We start from the raw sequence: 15,412 nt of genomic DNA on the forward strand, positions 1-15,412 counted from the left end.
GGACCGGCTTATTTAAAAAAACAGCGCGATGGAAAATGGCAGCGAGAGGGCAGCCCGCTTGATTGACAAAAAGGTAGAAAAAGTTCTCTGGTATGGGAACACTTCGGATTCGAGGATCCGACAGGGAGCGACACTAGACAATGTAATGGCCGCACAGTGTCCATTCTCCTGCGAGCAGCTGGTCAGCCCGCGATTCTCCGCCTGTTGTTGTATGTCACCCGTTCAATGTTGAGGTTCGGGGGTAAATGATGATGATCCTCATAGCCAGCCAGCCAGCCAGCCCCCCCCCCCCCCCCCCCCATAAAGCATAGACTTCAGAATAAGGGCACATAATAACCGTTTGAATAATCGTGATTTCGATATTGTCCAAAATAATCTTGAATATGATTTTTTCCATAATCGAGCAGCCCTACAATATATAATATATTTTAATATGAGCATCTGGGTATTACATCTTCTCTTACCTTACACATTGGTATGAGGAGGACAAACGAGCATTAACACCTAATCAAATGCTGCTTTAGAAAATAATAATTATAATAAAGAGCCCTGGGATTAGTACCACCACTATAAAGCTTAAAATGGACACAGTCAAAAAATCTATGCACTTCACAATGGTCGTTTTTTATTGCAGGGTTGGTGTACTGGAATACTTTAAAACAGGTTAACAGGTGCACATGGCTGCATCCTCTTCTTCAACATATTACATCCTGCGGGTGAGATACATTTACAGACATAAAAGGAAGATATTTCCACAAAGCTGGGCATACACAGTGCAACTTTCTTTCTTGTTTTGCAATTGCTTCTAGCCATAAACTACATTTCTTACAACCATGTTTTGCCATTTTGTGCAGATACAATGAGAGAAAATGTGCTGATTTTGGTGGAATCGACTCGTGACTATGATTCTACAGAACCTGACAATGGCCAACCGAAGTTTCGGACATTTCAAAAATGTATCCCCCCCCTTGCATCTCCCGTACACTGCAAGGCAAACGACGCACGACAAAGCTGAAAAACTGATCTGATTCTAAAAATGAGATAAAAATTGGGCTCATACCTGAATGCTTAAGAGATATTTTTCTGTTGACCATGAACAGGTCTGACGGGAGAATCTCTCACTCTGTTCTTCATATATGATAGGCCAACCAAACAGAGCATGACAAATGGCCAACCAAAGTTTCTGACATAGTGATCTGCAAGGCAAAAAGGATGCACAACGAAGCTGAAAAAATGTCCGACTCTAAAATAAGACGCGTCTTAGAAATTGCTTCAAAATCTGGCTCAACTCTCAGTGTATGCCCAGCTTAAGACCACATGAAAGCATTAACAAGGTGGGCTACAAAAGCAATACAAAGATATCAACAAAAACTGTGGATCATCAGTGGATGGCTCAGGCCTTGAGCAGAAGGCGGTATGGAGAACCATTTTTTTTTTAAAAGTCTTCTAATAGTCAGAGGACTGTAGTGCTCCAGGCTCCCTGTCAATTCTCTCTTCGTCATCCATTTTGCGTCCATGTTTCCGAAAATATTTGTAGCGCTGTACATATAGCTTTACAAGGTTGCTGACTTTGACTGGATTGATTTCTCCTGTGCGGCTGTGGCAGATCTGAGAGAAAAACAGTGTGATTAATAGTGCTTTTGTTCATAATCTCCCGAAATTATCTAGAGGGGCTGTATGAAAAGCTTCAGAGTTTTTCCTGAAAGTCCCCATAATGCCCTAATGAGCCCATGTGAGAATAAAGCAGTGGACGCGTTGATGATGTTAACATGAGATGGAAAATGAAAGAAAAAAACCAAAAGAGTATATATATCTTGGGAGGAAAAATACCTTTATACATAAAATACACAGACGAAAATGTCTGTGTATTTTAATGTTTTTAGTTTTTTCTCTATATATCTTCAGTTGTATTGGATTCGGCTGCTACCTGGTTGCTAGTCTGTAAAGTTGTCCCCCATTTTACCTGTGATTTAGGCAAGATACTGAACCCAACTACAAGATGAACTACATAAGCAATAAGGAGCAATATCCCCCATAGAGGCTCCAGGCCAAGATAAAGGCTACACGGAAGAGGTTAGCCAACTATCTGAGCAACACAAAGGTGAGGTGATGAAAGGGTTCCCTAAGAAGTACAACAAGGTGTCAGACTCACACCTCGGGCTAACCATCTCAAGAGGTACAGTAAAGAAGTAGAAGCCGGAAGGACCCAACCATCTAGTATACTCTTAGAGTACATGGAAATGGGATTGTGGAAAACAACTTAAGGGTCAACGCCAAGCCGATTACACAAGAAACCATCAAGTGCGACATATCAAGGAGATGCTCTGTCCCCTCTGCTGGTCTGCATATGCCTCAACACCCTCAAGAATATCGTCACAAGGAGTGGCTATTGATAATGATTCCGAAGTGGAGAAATCATTAGCCATCTCTTCTACATGGATGATATCAAGCTGTGTGCCAGGAAGGTGTGAGACATCTACCCTCTGATCCTCATCACAACAACATCGGAATGTCATTCAGACTACCTACGTGTGGTTTAATGATATCAAAAAAGGCAGGATGAACACCACTGATTTGGTTCAACTACAAGAAGGCAATATAGCAGATGTTCAGGACAGCTAGAAAATACCTTGGGATCCCATGGGGAAATACAGTGGGGAAAAGAGTATTAAGTCAGCCACCAATTGTGCAAGTTCTCCGACTTAAAAAGATGAAAGATGCCTTTAATTTTCATCACAGGCTGGGAAGACTGAATCTGCAATAGGTAAGCAGCTTGGTGTGAAGAAATAAACTGGGAGCAATTATTAGAAAATAGAAGACATACAAGACCATTATACCCATTACCCCGGTTAATGCAAACTCATATTCCATAATATATGTATCATGTACATTTCCACAACACTATTGTGAGAGATTATCCCTCTAATAATCTCCCTCGATCTGGGGCTCCACGCAAGATCTCACCCCGTGGGGTCAAAATGATCACAAGAATGGTGAACAAAAATCCCAGAACCACACCGGGGATCTAGTGAATGACCTGCAGAGAGCTGGGACCAAAGTAACAAAGGTTACCATCAGTAACACACTACGCCGCCAGGGACTCAAATCCTGCAGTGCCAGACGTGTCCACCTGCTTAAGCCAGTGCAAGTCCAGGCCCGTCTGAAGTTTGCTAAGAGCATTTGGATGATCCAGAAGAGGATTGGGAGAATGTCATATGGTCAGATGAAACCAAGATAGAACTTTTTGGTAAAAACTAAAATCATCGTGTTTGGAGGAGAAAGAATGCAGAGTTGCATCCACAGAACACCATACCTACTGTGAAGCATTGGGGTGGAAACATCATGCTTTGGGCCTGTTTTTTTGCAAGGGGACCAGGACGATTGATCCGTGTAAAGGAAAGAATGAATGGGGCCATGTATCGTGAGATTTTGAGTGAAAACCTCCTTCCATCAGCAAGGGCATTGAAGATGAAACGTGGATGGGTCTTTCAGCATGACAATGATCCCAAACACACCGCCCTGGCAACAAAGGAGTGGCTTCATAAGAAGCATTTCAAGTTCCTGGAGTGGCCTAGCCAGTCTCCAGATCTCAACCCCATAGAAAATCTGTGGAGGGAGTTGAAAGTCTGTCTTGCCCAGCGACAGCCCCAAAACATCACTGCTCTAGAGGAGATCTGCATGGAGGAATGGGCCAAAATACCAGCAACAGTGTGTGAAAAGCTTGTGAAGACTTACAGAAAGTCTTGAGATGAACTTCTGTTATTGACCAAATACTTATTTTCCACAATAATTTGCAAATAAATTCTTTAAAAATCAAACAGTGATTTTCTGGACTTTTTTTCTTCTCATTTTGTCTCTAATTGTTGAGATATACCGATGATGCAAATTACAGGCCTCTCTTATCTTTTTAAGTGGGAGAACTTGCACAATTGGTGGCAGCCTTTATTGTTGCGGGTGACAACCACCCCAGCCTTAAGGATGAGCTGCGGCTGCGGATCACCACACACAAATGGATTATGGACTGCAACATCATGATTTTCACAGAAACATGGCTCAACAGCAGCGTTCCCGATAGCGCCGTCGAGCTAACGGGGCGCTACCTCCTCAGGGCGGACAGAACAGCTGATGACTCCGGTAAGACCAGAGGTGGGGGACTGTGCATCAATGTGAACAAAGGTGCATGGACACTGTCATCATTGAGAGTCACTGCCCCCCTCCCCCATCTAGGACAGTCTGACCATCTCTCCTTGTTTCTACTCCCTAAATACACACCACTCATCAAACGTGTGAAACCCAGAGTGAGGACAGTTAAAGTGTGGCCAGAGGGAGCAGACACTGAACTCCAGCTCCGATTCGAACACACAGACTGGAGGGCGTTTGCCGTTCAGGCCACACTGGACTCCCACACTGACATCGACTCTTATGCCTCTTCCGTTCTTGACTTCATCAACACCAACATCAACAGTGTCACCACCCTCAAACGCATCACCACATTCCCTAACCAGAAGCCATGGATGAACAAAGACGTCCGTCTACTGCTGAAGGCACAAGACATCGCCTTCAGATCAGGTGATGCTCAGGCCTAAAGTTCATCCAGGGCTGAGCTGAAGAGGGGCATCAAGAAGGCCCAGCACTGCCAGACGCTAATGATTGAGGAGCACTTCAAAAACAACTCCGACCCCAGACGTATGTGGCAAGGCATACAGGCTTTAACTGACTATAAACCCACCAACACCACCCCCCAAAACAGTGATGCCTCCTTCCCTGACGAGCTCAACAGCTTTTATGCTCGCTTTGACAGGGAAAACCAGGAGGCGGCTATCAAGGCTGTGCTCACTTCAGACCACCAGCCCCTCACACTCTCCTCCATCGACATGTGTGCTGCACTGGGCAGGATCAATGCACGTAAGGCTGCTGGCCCTGATGGCATCCCTGGACACGTGCTCAGGGCCTGTGCTGGGCAGCTAGCTGAGGTCTTGACTGACATATTCAATCTGTCACTGGCCCAAGCAGCTGTCCCCACGTGCTTTAAAACCACCTCCATCGTGCCGGTGCCCAAACACTCGACTGCAGCGAGCCTCAACGACTTCCGCCCTGTTGCACTCACCCCCACCATTATGAAGTGCTTCGAGAGGATGGTCCTGGCTCACCTCAAAACCTGTTTACCACCCACACTGGACCCCTTCCAATTCGCCTACCGCCAGAACAGGAGCACGGAGGGTGCCATCTCCACGGCACTTCACTCCGCATTTTCTCACCTGGACAATAACAACTCCTATGTAAGAATGCTGTTCATAGACTTCAGTTCTATCATCCCCTCCAAACTGATCACGAAACTCGGCGATTTAGGCATCAACCCTTCCCTCTGCAACTGGAGACTGGACTTCCTATCCAACAGACCCCAGTCTGTTAGGTTAGAGAACCACACCTCCTCAACCCTAATCCTGAACACCGGCGTGCCTCAAGGCTGTGTGCTAAGTCCTCTCCTCTACTCACTATTCACGTATGACTGCATTCCTGTACATGTAACTAATACTTTTGTCAAGTTTGCAGACGATACTACGGTGATTGGCCTCATCAGCAACAACGGTGAGTCGGCCTACAGAGAAGAGGTCCAGCACCTGGCGGCGTGGTGCACCGACAACAACCTGGCTCTCAACACCAAGAAGACCAAAGAGCTCATCGTGGACTTCAGGAAGAAAGGCGGCACACCCCCCCCCCATCCATATCAACGGGACGGAGGTCGAACGTGTCACCATCTTCAAGTTCCGGGGTGTCAACATCTCTGAGGACCTCTTTTGGACCCTCAACACCTCAACCCTGGTCAAGAAAGCTCACCAGCGTCTCTTCTTCGTGAGGAGACTGAGGACGGCTCATCTGTCTCCTCAGATTCTGGTGAATTTCTACCGCTGCACCATTGAGAGCATCCTCACTAACTGCATCTCAGTGTGGTATGGCAGCTGCTCTGTTGCGGACCGGAAGTCACTGCAGAGGGTGGTTAAAACTGCCCAACGCATCACCAGTTCCTCACTCCCCACCATTGCAGCTGTCCAGGGCAAGAGATGTCTGTGGAGAGCGCACAGCATCGTCAAGGACAGCTCTCACCCCAGCCACAGACTGTTTGCCCTCCTCCCTTCTGGGTGGCGCTACAGGGTCCTCCGTTCCCGGACTAGCAGGTTCAGGAACAGCTTCATCCCTGCAGCTGTCACCCTGCTGAACTCTGCACCGCAGTGATAGCAGCAGCCCCCCCGGCCCCACACCCTCCTCCAACCACTGAACATTTGAACACTTGCACTACACTGTCACTTTTTTTTTACTACTGTATATCCTGCCTATAGTATATTCATATCTATATATTTTTTTAATATTTTTCATATATTTATCTTGCTTAAAGTTATTATATCATACAATACCTGTTAATACTGTACTACTTCAGATATATTACTTACTGCTCATAGTTCCTATATCATACAAAAGCTGTTAATACTGTAGTATTTCCTTTATTACTGCTCATAGTTCTTATATCATACAATATCTGTCAATACTGTTTATTCCATATATATTTGCTACTGTACATATCTTATTTATTTACATTTTATATGCGCACAATACTCTGCACTTAAACTCCTTTTTTTTGCACTTCTGGTTAGACGCTAAACTGCATTTCGTTGTATAAGTACTTGTACTGTGCAATGACAATAAAGTTGATTCTAATCTAAAAAAAATAAAAAAAAACTACCTACAAAGAGTAAGGCAGGTTCTGAAAAGTCAGCTGGATGGAAAGAACAAGGTCCAGGCTATCAACATTTTTACAATAACCTGGCCAGAAGAAGGAGTTAGAGGACACTGATATCAATATAAGGAAGATAATTAAGCTCCTCACAATACATGGATGTTTTTGTACACTAAGCAGGCGATAGGCTGAGGAAATGTCAGCATCAGAGCCATCATCCTCGATGAAGAAACAAAGATCCAGTATCACGTCAGTAAGATGGCCCTAGTAATGCTATGCTAAGATAATACCTTAGACAGCAGATCAGGAGGAGGAGGAAGATGAGTGATCATAATGGAAGGACAAGCCCCTGCTAGGCATGTAAACACATACATTTACTGACTCAGTGTTTTCCTATACTTATTGTATCATTGGGTCTGTGTTCTGATGCTGACCTTATGCACAGCTTTCCTTAGGATGTCTTTGTATTCGTCCTTGTTGATGTCTTTGCGCTGATAGTAAGGTTTAATGGCGAGCTTCACCTCCTCCACTGCCCTCTCCTGGGTATGCAGTTTCTTTAGGTACTAGCAATTCAGATATCAGACATGTTAAATTAATAATAAAATAATACAATTCTGCGAATATTATGGAAAATATAGATATGTAAATGGCTACACATGAATAAAAAAAAGATAAAACTTCATTAAGTACTCTAAGTTCACTTACCTTAAAGGGATAGTTCACCCAAAAATGATAATTCACTCACTATCTATATATAAGCGGACATTTAAACTAAGAACAAGTTGTAAATTATGCCGATTAGAGTCAAATATGAATGTCGGGGCTTGTGGACACTTGGATCACACCACACGAGCAGTATGGAGGCATGTTATGGTTTTTTTATGTTTTTTTTTTTTATGTCTGAAGATAAGTCCCTTATATCTTCAGTTGTATTGGATCGGCTTCTACAATGTTTACCCCTTAAACTCCAGCAGTATTTTGTGGACTCAAACACTTCACCTACCCCGCCATCGGCAAAGGGGTGAGTAGATAATGAGTGAAGTATCATTTTTGGGAGAACTATTCCTTAAACTACAGAGAAAGCCAGGCCTTTATTTAGTTAGGCTTCCACAAGACAGATAATTGCTTAGAATTATACCCATTACCCCGGTTAATTCAAACTTATATTCCATAATATATTTATCATGTACATTTCCACAACACTAATTCCATACCTCTGCAGGAATACAGTTTTTTACCATGTGAGCCTTTAAATTGTTATTTGTATATTGTAATATAAGGAAGCAGCATATAAGGTAGAAATAATAATTAAAAGTATATATTACGAATTTGATAGCTAAAGGAAAAACAATTAAAAAGCATGATAGAGTTCTTAAAAGTTCAATTGTGTTAGAGGTCAGATGAAGTGAACAATTTGGTCCTCAAATATTTCTTTGGTTGGAAAGCGGTGTCGGAAAGACGCATAAACCCATTCCAAGGCTGCACCTAACAGTTTTTTTGATAATTGATTAATCCATTGATTACTCTTTAGAGTAATCGATTATTAATCAGTTGAGAAAACAAAAGCTACATTTTGTCGTTTCCAACCGTTTATTTGATAAGCAACCTTATCTTCTTGTTATCTGACAGTTATAATTCAGCTGAATTGTAGATTCCAATGAGAAACACACACATGAATGGGAAATAGTTTGACTCTTACATCAAAATGTAATTCAAAATGTAGAATTTGGTGTTTGAGCAGTTAAAACAGAATTACAGATATTGTTTTTGACTGTACACTCTGTCCCACTCTCTGTTTTTTCCCCTCACCGACTGTGTTATGGTCCAGGGAATTAAATTGTAATAGTGATACTACTGCTGATATGACCAAACAATACATCTTTAAACACATCCTTACCGTGAGATCCAAATGTGCATGTTTCCAGGTATACTGATTTCTAAAGGCAACTCTGCCTGATGTGTTCATCCTTACCTTATCAGGGTCTTTACTCTCATTGTCCCATCCAGTGTCACCAGAGGTTCCAGTAACTCCTGACAACCCCGAAGGCATAATTGAGGGGGGAGTCTGAATATATCCACCACCTATAGAGGAGTGTAGGTGAGAGGTTGGAGTTTTGGAACAGCCAACCAATGGAAGGGAGCTGTGGAGTATGAACTGGGTTGGGCTCAGCTCATGAGGTGGAGGAACAGAGGGAGGGGGAGGAATCTGTGAGGAGGCAGTGGCAGAGGAAGGAGGACCATGCTGCTGGGACTGGCTCTGATTTGCCTGTGAGAGGATCTATATCAAAGACATGACACAGAGTAATGGCATGTTAAATCTCAAAAAGTTTCTCCACGGTTTGCTACGTTTCCAGGTTGAACATGTTTGAAAATCAAACCGTATTAAAACGGCAGTGCACAATTTTTTTGCTATTGCTACTTACATAACCAACACTAGTAGTAAAACAAAGCTGTTTATTCACCAATCGAAGTCACTGTGTGTCTCTCACCTGGTTAGTTGCTTGAATGAACTCTTGTGCTTTGGCTCTACTGGCGATATTGGCCTCCTCCATTTTAAAGAGCAGAGCAGTCACTGGGAATAAAAATGAGAGGGAGTTATTTAAGAATAAAGTTTGTATAACATACATAACAATTCACGTTTCACATGGCGTGACAGCACAACATTGCTGTGCTATACACCTGAAGACAAAGCATGTTGGAGCCTTGGGTGAAGGTGACATCTCGGTTTACTGGTAGATCATAATCAACTTTTAGGTGCATGTTGTGCTACAATGCCATGTACATTCAGTTTAACAGATTACAACCAACAGTTGTCATGTAAAATGTTTCCACACTTATTTCAACTGTTGCTTCCCTGGCTCAGCAAGATAGAAAGCAGTAGTGGTTGAGAGACTTATAGGCTTGATTATATAGATAGCACCGATATAGAACATTCTGACTGAGCGTTTACATTCTAAAGCACAAAAACAACATTCAAGAAGGTCCTACATTGCTAAGTTTTGCGTGAATACAGCCATAAATTAAGCCAAGTAACGCTTTTTCTGCTGTGGCCTGCCAGAGACACTCCGATCTAAGCGACAACCACGCCTCTAGCTTTTGTGGTTTTATATAGATAAAATAAAAATAATTTTACAGCTTATTAAATTAGTTGTTTGTTGCAGCCCTAATAATAACATGGTCGACTTCTGCTGACCTATTTAGCAAACTTACATGCCAAAACTCCTCCAGTAGTGCAGTCCACTCCAGTCTGCAGACTCCAGGGGAGGGCATGTGCTGCTGGAGGGGGAGGAAGAGGAGGCTTATTTGCAGATGAAGAGGATACAGAGGAGGGGTCTGACGAAGACGGAGGCAGAGAAAGGGAAGTGAAACCACAGCCTGCCGAAGAGGATGAGCATGAAGGGGAGACCAGAGTATTGGATGAATCATCTAGAGGAGGTGGTTTGGCCATGGGTGTAGACAAGGTGACACTGAGGCCAGGTCCCTGCGGTGCAGACAGACTGGCTGGGCTGGACGTTGGGAGTGTGGGGCTGGTCTGAGTTGGACAGTTCTCAAATATGAAAGAAGGGTCTGGAGTTTTACAGCTACTGTCAACAGTCTGAGAGTCTGGAGAAGAACCCCTGGTGTCCTGCAAAGGAGCTATAGAGAGTGGAGGTGTTTGTTGTGGAGAGGAGGAGGGTGGGAGCACACTGGTGGTAGAAGAGGAGGAAGAACAGGGTGGAGGGCCAACTTGGTCAGTATGTGGGCTGACTGACTTGTTCCCATTTCCAACAGCAGACTGAATATCTAAAGATGTCCTACCCCAGCCCTCAGCTGTGGTATTTGCTTGGCTGCAAGCTGCAGTTACTATTGCAGCTCCACCTTTATCTCGAGTCTTCTTGGCCAGGCGACGGCAGTGCTTGGTTACAGATGAGGAGGGGGAGGAGGCAGAGGAGGAGGAAGTGGATGTGATGGAGCTGGGTTTAGTTTTCTTGGATTTGAGTCCTGCAGAACTAGTTAAAGATGCTGGTGATGCAGCCAGGCTGTTTCTCTTACCCATGCTGGACAGATCTTTACTTCGACCACCAAGAGATGGCAGCTCTGAGCAGGGTTTGAGAAATGGAGATCTGCTCTCATTGTCCCTGCAGAAGACAACGGCAATGGAGCCACCCACCACAGAGCCCCCAGAACTCCCACCTGTAACTCCTGGCCCTAGCATGTCCATGCCTAGTTTTCCAGAGCCAACTGAAGTACCGGTGGTGCTGCTCACGCCCTCACGCACCAACACAGAAACTTTGGACTGAAGCTTCCCTTTCCGACTTCCACCACTGTCTTTGTTGGACTTGCCAGAGCGACCGGAATCCTTTCTACTGCATTTGTCTCGATCTTTGTCCTTTCCCAATTTCTTGGCTTGCTTTGTTGAGGGAAGCCCAGATGAGACAGAGGGAGAGCCTGAAGTGACCATCAGTGAGGAGAGGCATTTGTTTTTGATTCTACTGGAAAAGGTGGATTTAGGTTTACCAGTTTTCTTTAATGTGCGAGATTTCTTTCCCTGATGATGTCGTTCAGTCTTTAAGGTAATCTTAGTTTTGGGGCTGAGGACAGGTGGTTCTGGCACAAGGCCAGCAGGAGGTGTATCCTCCAAAGATGGATAGTCTGAGTCCAAAGCCTCACCATCCAAAGATAACACGTCAATCTCAAATTTTTCTGAATACCGGTCTGACTCAAAGCTGCGATACTTTGTAGGTGAGAATGACCGTGATCGGCTGCGACAACATCCCCTGTCCTCCACCTCTCCAGTCGAGTGCCATTTTCTCTTCTTTTTCCTCTTGTGAGGTTTGTCGGGGTCTTGTTTGGGCCAACAGGGGGAGGTTGGGGAAAGTCTCGGAGATCCGGGTACGGTGGTTGTGGTTGTGGTAGTGGTGACTGTGATGGTTCTCTTGATAGCAAAGAGGTCAGATCCATTAAGGTCTTGAATAGATGGTGGGACAACAGGACGACCATCAAGCAGCCAGTCCCTCTCGCGCTGCCTCTCTCTTTCACCTTCCTTCTTTTCCCTACTTCTTTTGGACCTCTTTGAAATGCATCTCTCTCTGCTACTTGAATTGTGTCTTTCCTTCCTTTCCCTTTCCTTTCTTGAGCTTAAATCTCTATCATCTCTTCTATGGCTACTTTTGTAATTTTTTTCCCTCTCTTTGTGCTTCTCCCTCCCTCTTCCTTGCTTTGTAATTCTGTCCATATCTCTATCTACATATACATCTTTATCTTTAAACCTCTCTTGATGTCTTTCTTGAGATAGGCTTGATAAAGAGTGTCTTATGTCGCTCCCCCTGCCCAAGTTGCAGCTTTGTAAAGTCTCTGGGCTGTTGTGCTGTCTTTTCTTCCTCTTATGGCTGCTGCTCTTCATTCCCTTAACCTCCTTTCCAGTCTTGTGCCCTTGCTCCTTTTCCTTGCTGGTCTCCCCCCCTCCAACTTTTTCCTTCCTTTTTTTCTTTCGTCTCTCCTCCTTCTCCCCAGCTTTCCTATCCTTGATTTTTTGTCCTTCTCTGTCCTTGGAACTTTTTGAGGACTTGTGCTTCTTGCTTTCTTGCTCTGTAGGAGTTGTGAGAGGTGAAGAGGATGTAGAAGCTGGCGGATGGGAGGAAGGAGGGGGTGGCTGAGGAGATAGGGTGGACGAAGTGGGAAAGGACAAATATCTTTCCTTCCGTCTACTGACCAACTTCCTTCTAAGGTCCTCCACTCCAACCACAGGCTCTTCCTCAGGTTCCCTGTCCACCTCCCAGCTGCCCTTTGCACACAAAGACACAAAGCCATCCTCATCCAGCACCCGGAGGATTCGCTCGGGCTTTGTACCAAAAAAGGAGACGATGGGAGAATTCAAAGAGAGAATTGCTCTTTCTGCTCTCTTGCTGCTTTGATTTCTTTCTGCAGCCCCAACTATCTCCCCCTCTTCTATCTCTGAGTGATCAGAGTCAGCACTCTGCCTCTGCTCTCCAGGTTTGATAGTGCTACAGTGCACTTTACTCCCCAAAGGGAGCTTGGCGACCAGGTAGGGGCTTAGCAGATCAGTCAAAGTGGAATCTGGGTATTCTTCCTCATCTCCTCTCTCATCCATGTTCTCCCCTCCCCCAGCTTTGTCACTCCCATTATATGTGTCTGATGCAGGGGAACCAGTGGGATCAAATGGGTCATATTTCTCCCCTTCTCCACCCTCCTGCATCCTTACCTCCTTGTCTCCCTCAGTTGGGTGGAAGGGATCATACATCTCCCCTTTCTCGTCCTTTCCTTCACAATCTTGACTTGGCTGTATCAAAGTGTGAAGGCAAAAATCCATGCAGATGGTGTTGGGTTTAGCAGTGGAGAGAGATTGCGCTGCTTGAGAGGCAGAAGTTGAGGACACATCTGTCTGCTGGGTCTGACCTTTTACATGGTCCTGATAAACTGATGAGCTGGCGCAGACAGAGGAGGATGTAGACAGGGGTGACAATGGATCAGATGAAGGAGAAGAAAGCGATAAGGAGGGAGAGCATGGAGGAGGGCTCCAGGTAATCTCTCCAACTTTATGTCGGGAAGATGAGGCAGCAGCCCTCTTTTTGAAACCTGGTGCTGGAGTCAAGTCCATGGGCCAGGTAAAGTGATGGTGCAGAGGTCAGACAGTTGGACCTGAGGCAGAGGTGATGAGCAGGTCCCACATGTGAAAAAGATAATCCAGGAGCAAACCTAGCAGAAAGGACAAGGCACATTTATCTTACAATGAAATTGTAACTGGAAATGTTGAGAACACACAACTAGTTTGAGGTAACATTTATGGACAATTTAGTTTTTTGCAAAAACAATCAGAAAATTGGTTCACTCATGGGAAAAGGCATATATTATATATATATCAGATCATAAGATTTGTTAAACCCAGGCATAATAATAACACAAACACATCGCCAGATATACATCAGTGGTAGGTAATGTATATGTATCATTTTAGATTACAATTCATGACAGTAAGTGATGCTTAGAACAATTGATAATTCCACCCTACTACTTGAGAGCTGCAAACAAAGGATTTAATTACTTACCGTTAATTTAGCATGAAGGTGTCTAGTATAGAGTTATTCCATAATTCAGTTCCAGTGATAAATAAATACTAAAAATAAAGCCTGTCAACAGAAACTGCTGTGTGGAATCTTTCTGATGTTTTAGTGATAAGAAATTCTGAGTTTTATGGTTTTTGGGGAGAGCGTGGCCTAGGGGATAGAGTGGGTGTTCTGCAACAAGAAGGTTGCCGGTTCAAATCCCACTCTTTCCCATCTGCATGCCTAAGTGTCCATGGCAAGATACTGAACCCCTAAAATTTCCCCTCATAAATGCTGAGTGTTCTTAAAATGTAATTCGCTTTGAACAAAAGCGTCAGCTAAATGTGAAGAGTTGAATTTACAGATTTGTGATATTTCACGAAAGAAATCTAAATGTTTTCAGGTTCTGCTCCAGAAACAGAATAATGGACAATCAGATGGACTGAAATACTGATCCTTTATCCTAAACACATTATATGCAAGAGGGGGTAAAAAAAACAACACACAAAACCAACATCTGTCCGACTTTTAAATTAAGTGACAACTTCAGAAAGACTACCGGAGAAAGCCAAGAATGATTAATGCAGCTAAGAATGTAGTGGGTTTCAAGTTGTGCACTTCAGAGGAACATTGCTTCTATGGGGATAAAGATATAGGTTTTAGTGTACCTCACTTACAGTAAAATTCTAACAGGCAATTTCTTAATACTTTGCTTTGCTCAATTACAGGTCTCACATGGCTTGTCCATGACTGAATACTGCATTAACACACAACACAGCCCATCAGTATGCTGTTCCTCTGACCCTAATTTTTCTAGATTTTCAAATCACGGAGTCTGAGTGCCATTGAACGCTTATTCCCAAAAGGTGAAACTGACTCTTTCCTCTAATTATCTAAGCTCACGCTTAACCGATGTTTGATTTGACAGTGGCGTGTTCACGCCACTCGCTTCATAGATGAACACCCTCGTAGCTCGCATGCTGTGTACTTAACGTAATTCCTAAATCGATTTTGTAAAAAATAAATGAAACGACGTTTGCACTGTGTGTGTGAAGATGTGTCGACAGCAGCTATTGAGCTAGCTGGTTAGCTGATTTAGCTTAATGTGGCTAAGCAGCAACAGGGAACAGGAGGACCCTTGTGATAATGAATTACCTTCAGGCCAGCCCGACGATTTCTAGTTGATGGGTTTTTAATTTGCTGCTGTTTCTTCCCGAGACTTTTACCGATCGTTTAGAAAACACATCAACTACATTTAGTAGCGTTAAATTGGTACATTAGCAGCACCAATCCATTAAAAGCAACCATCTTTGTCCCCCTTTATATTCTTCTTCTTCTTCTTACTCCTCTTCTTCTTCTTCTAACTCTTCTGGTGTTTATTGGAGGCTGGTAAACGAGCTAATAGGTGCATCAATGCCCCCTTCTGGACAGGAGCAGTAGGTTGGCCGCAAACAGAACTAAAATGAATTAATATCTTAGGTCCTCTTTCTCTTAAGTACTTCATTAAAAGAAGATGATTATTCCTTGATGTCTTTCCCTAACAATTTCTATTTATATTTTTGGGGACTTTTTATTACCTTTAATGGATAGGACAGAGAGTAAGCCGTGATCATTTAATGACAATGATCATGACAGC

At 43.8% G+C, this 15,412-nt stretch overlaps 1 protein-coding gene across 2 annotated transcripts; it reads right to left on the bottom strand.

Moving 5' to 3' along the window:
* Positions 1 to 599: 599 nt before the first annotated feature.
* On the bottom strand, positions 600 to 15,117 carry scaf1 (SR-related CTD-associated factor 1). Of its 2 annotated transcripts, none has more exons than XM_062407331.1 (6): positions 14,932 to 15,117; positions 9,944 to 13,429; positions 9,223 to 9,305; positions 8,706 to 9,011; positions 7,168 to 7,296; positions 600 to 1,608 (listed from the first exon to the last, which is right to left on the bottom strand). In XM_062407331.1, exons 2-6 carry the CDS (start codon positions 13,329 to 13,331, stop codon positions 1,447 to 1,449), a joined length of 4,068 nt encoding a protein of 1,355 aa, XP_062263315.1. In that variant the 5' UTR covers positions 13,332 to 13,429; positions 14,932 to 15,117; the 3' UTR covers positions 600 to 1,446. The 2 variants fall into 2 exon arrangements, with proteins under 2 accessions (XP_062263315.1, XP_062263316.1); XM_062407332.1 differs by lacking the exon at positions 14,932 to 15,117 and adding an exon at positions 13,780 to 14,843.
* Between the last annotated feature and the right edge of the window lie 295 nt (positions 15,118 to 15,412).

This window comes from Platichthys flesus, chromosome 16 (genome assembly GCF_949316205.1).
Source record: "Platichthys flesus chromosome 16, fPlaFle2.1, whole genome shotgun sequence".
Lineage (NCBI taxonomy): Eukaryota > Metazoa > Chordata > Actinopteri > Pleuronectiformes > Pleuronectidae > Platichthys > Platichthys flesus.

Bases quoted from the DNA above. Each gene is read 5' to 3' on its own strand.
- scaf1 (XM_062407331.1), bottom strand. From the start codon at position 13,331: ATGGACTTGACTCCAGCACCAGGTTTCAAAAAGAGGGCTGCTGCCTCA. The intron at 9,012-9,222 runs GTGAGAGACACA...TCTTTGATATAG, and splicing joins TCATTCAAGCAACTAACCAG to ATCCTCTCACAGGCAAATCA. The intron at 1,609-7,167 runs GTCAGCATCAGA...TTTTTCTCTCAG, and splicing joins TAAGGAAAGCTGTGCATAAG to ATCTGCCACAGCCGCACAGG.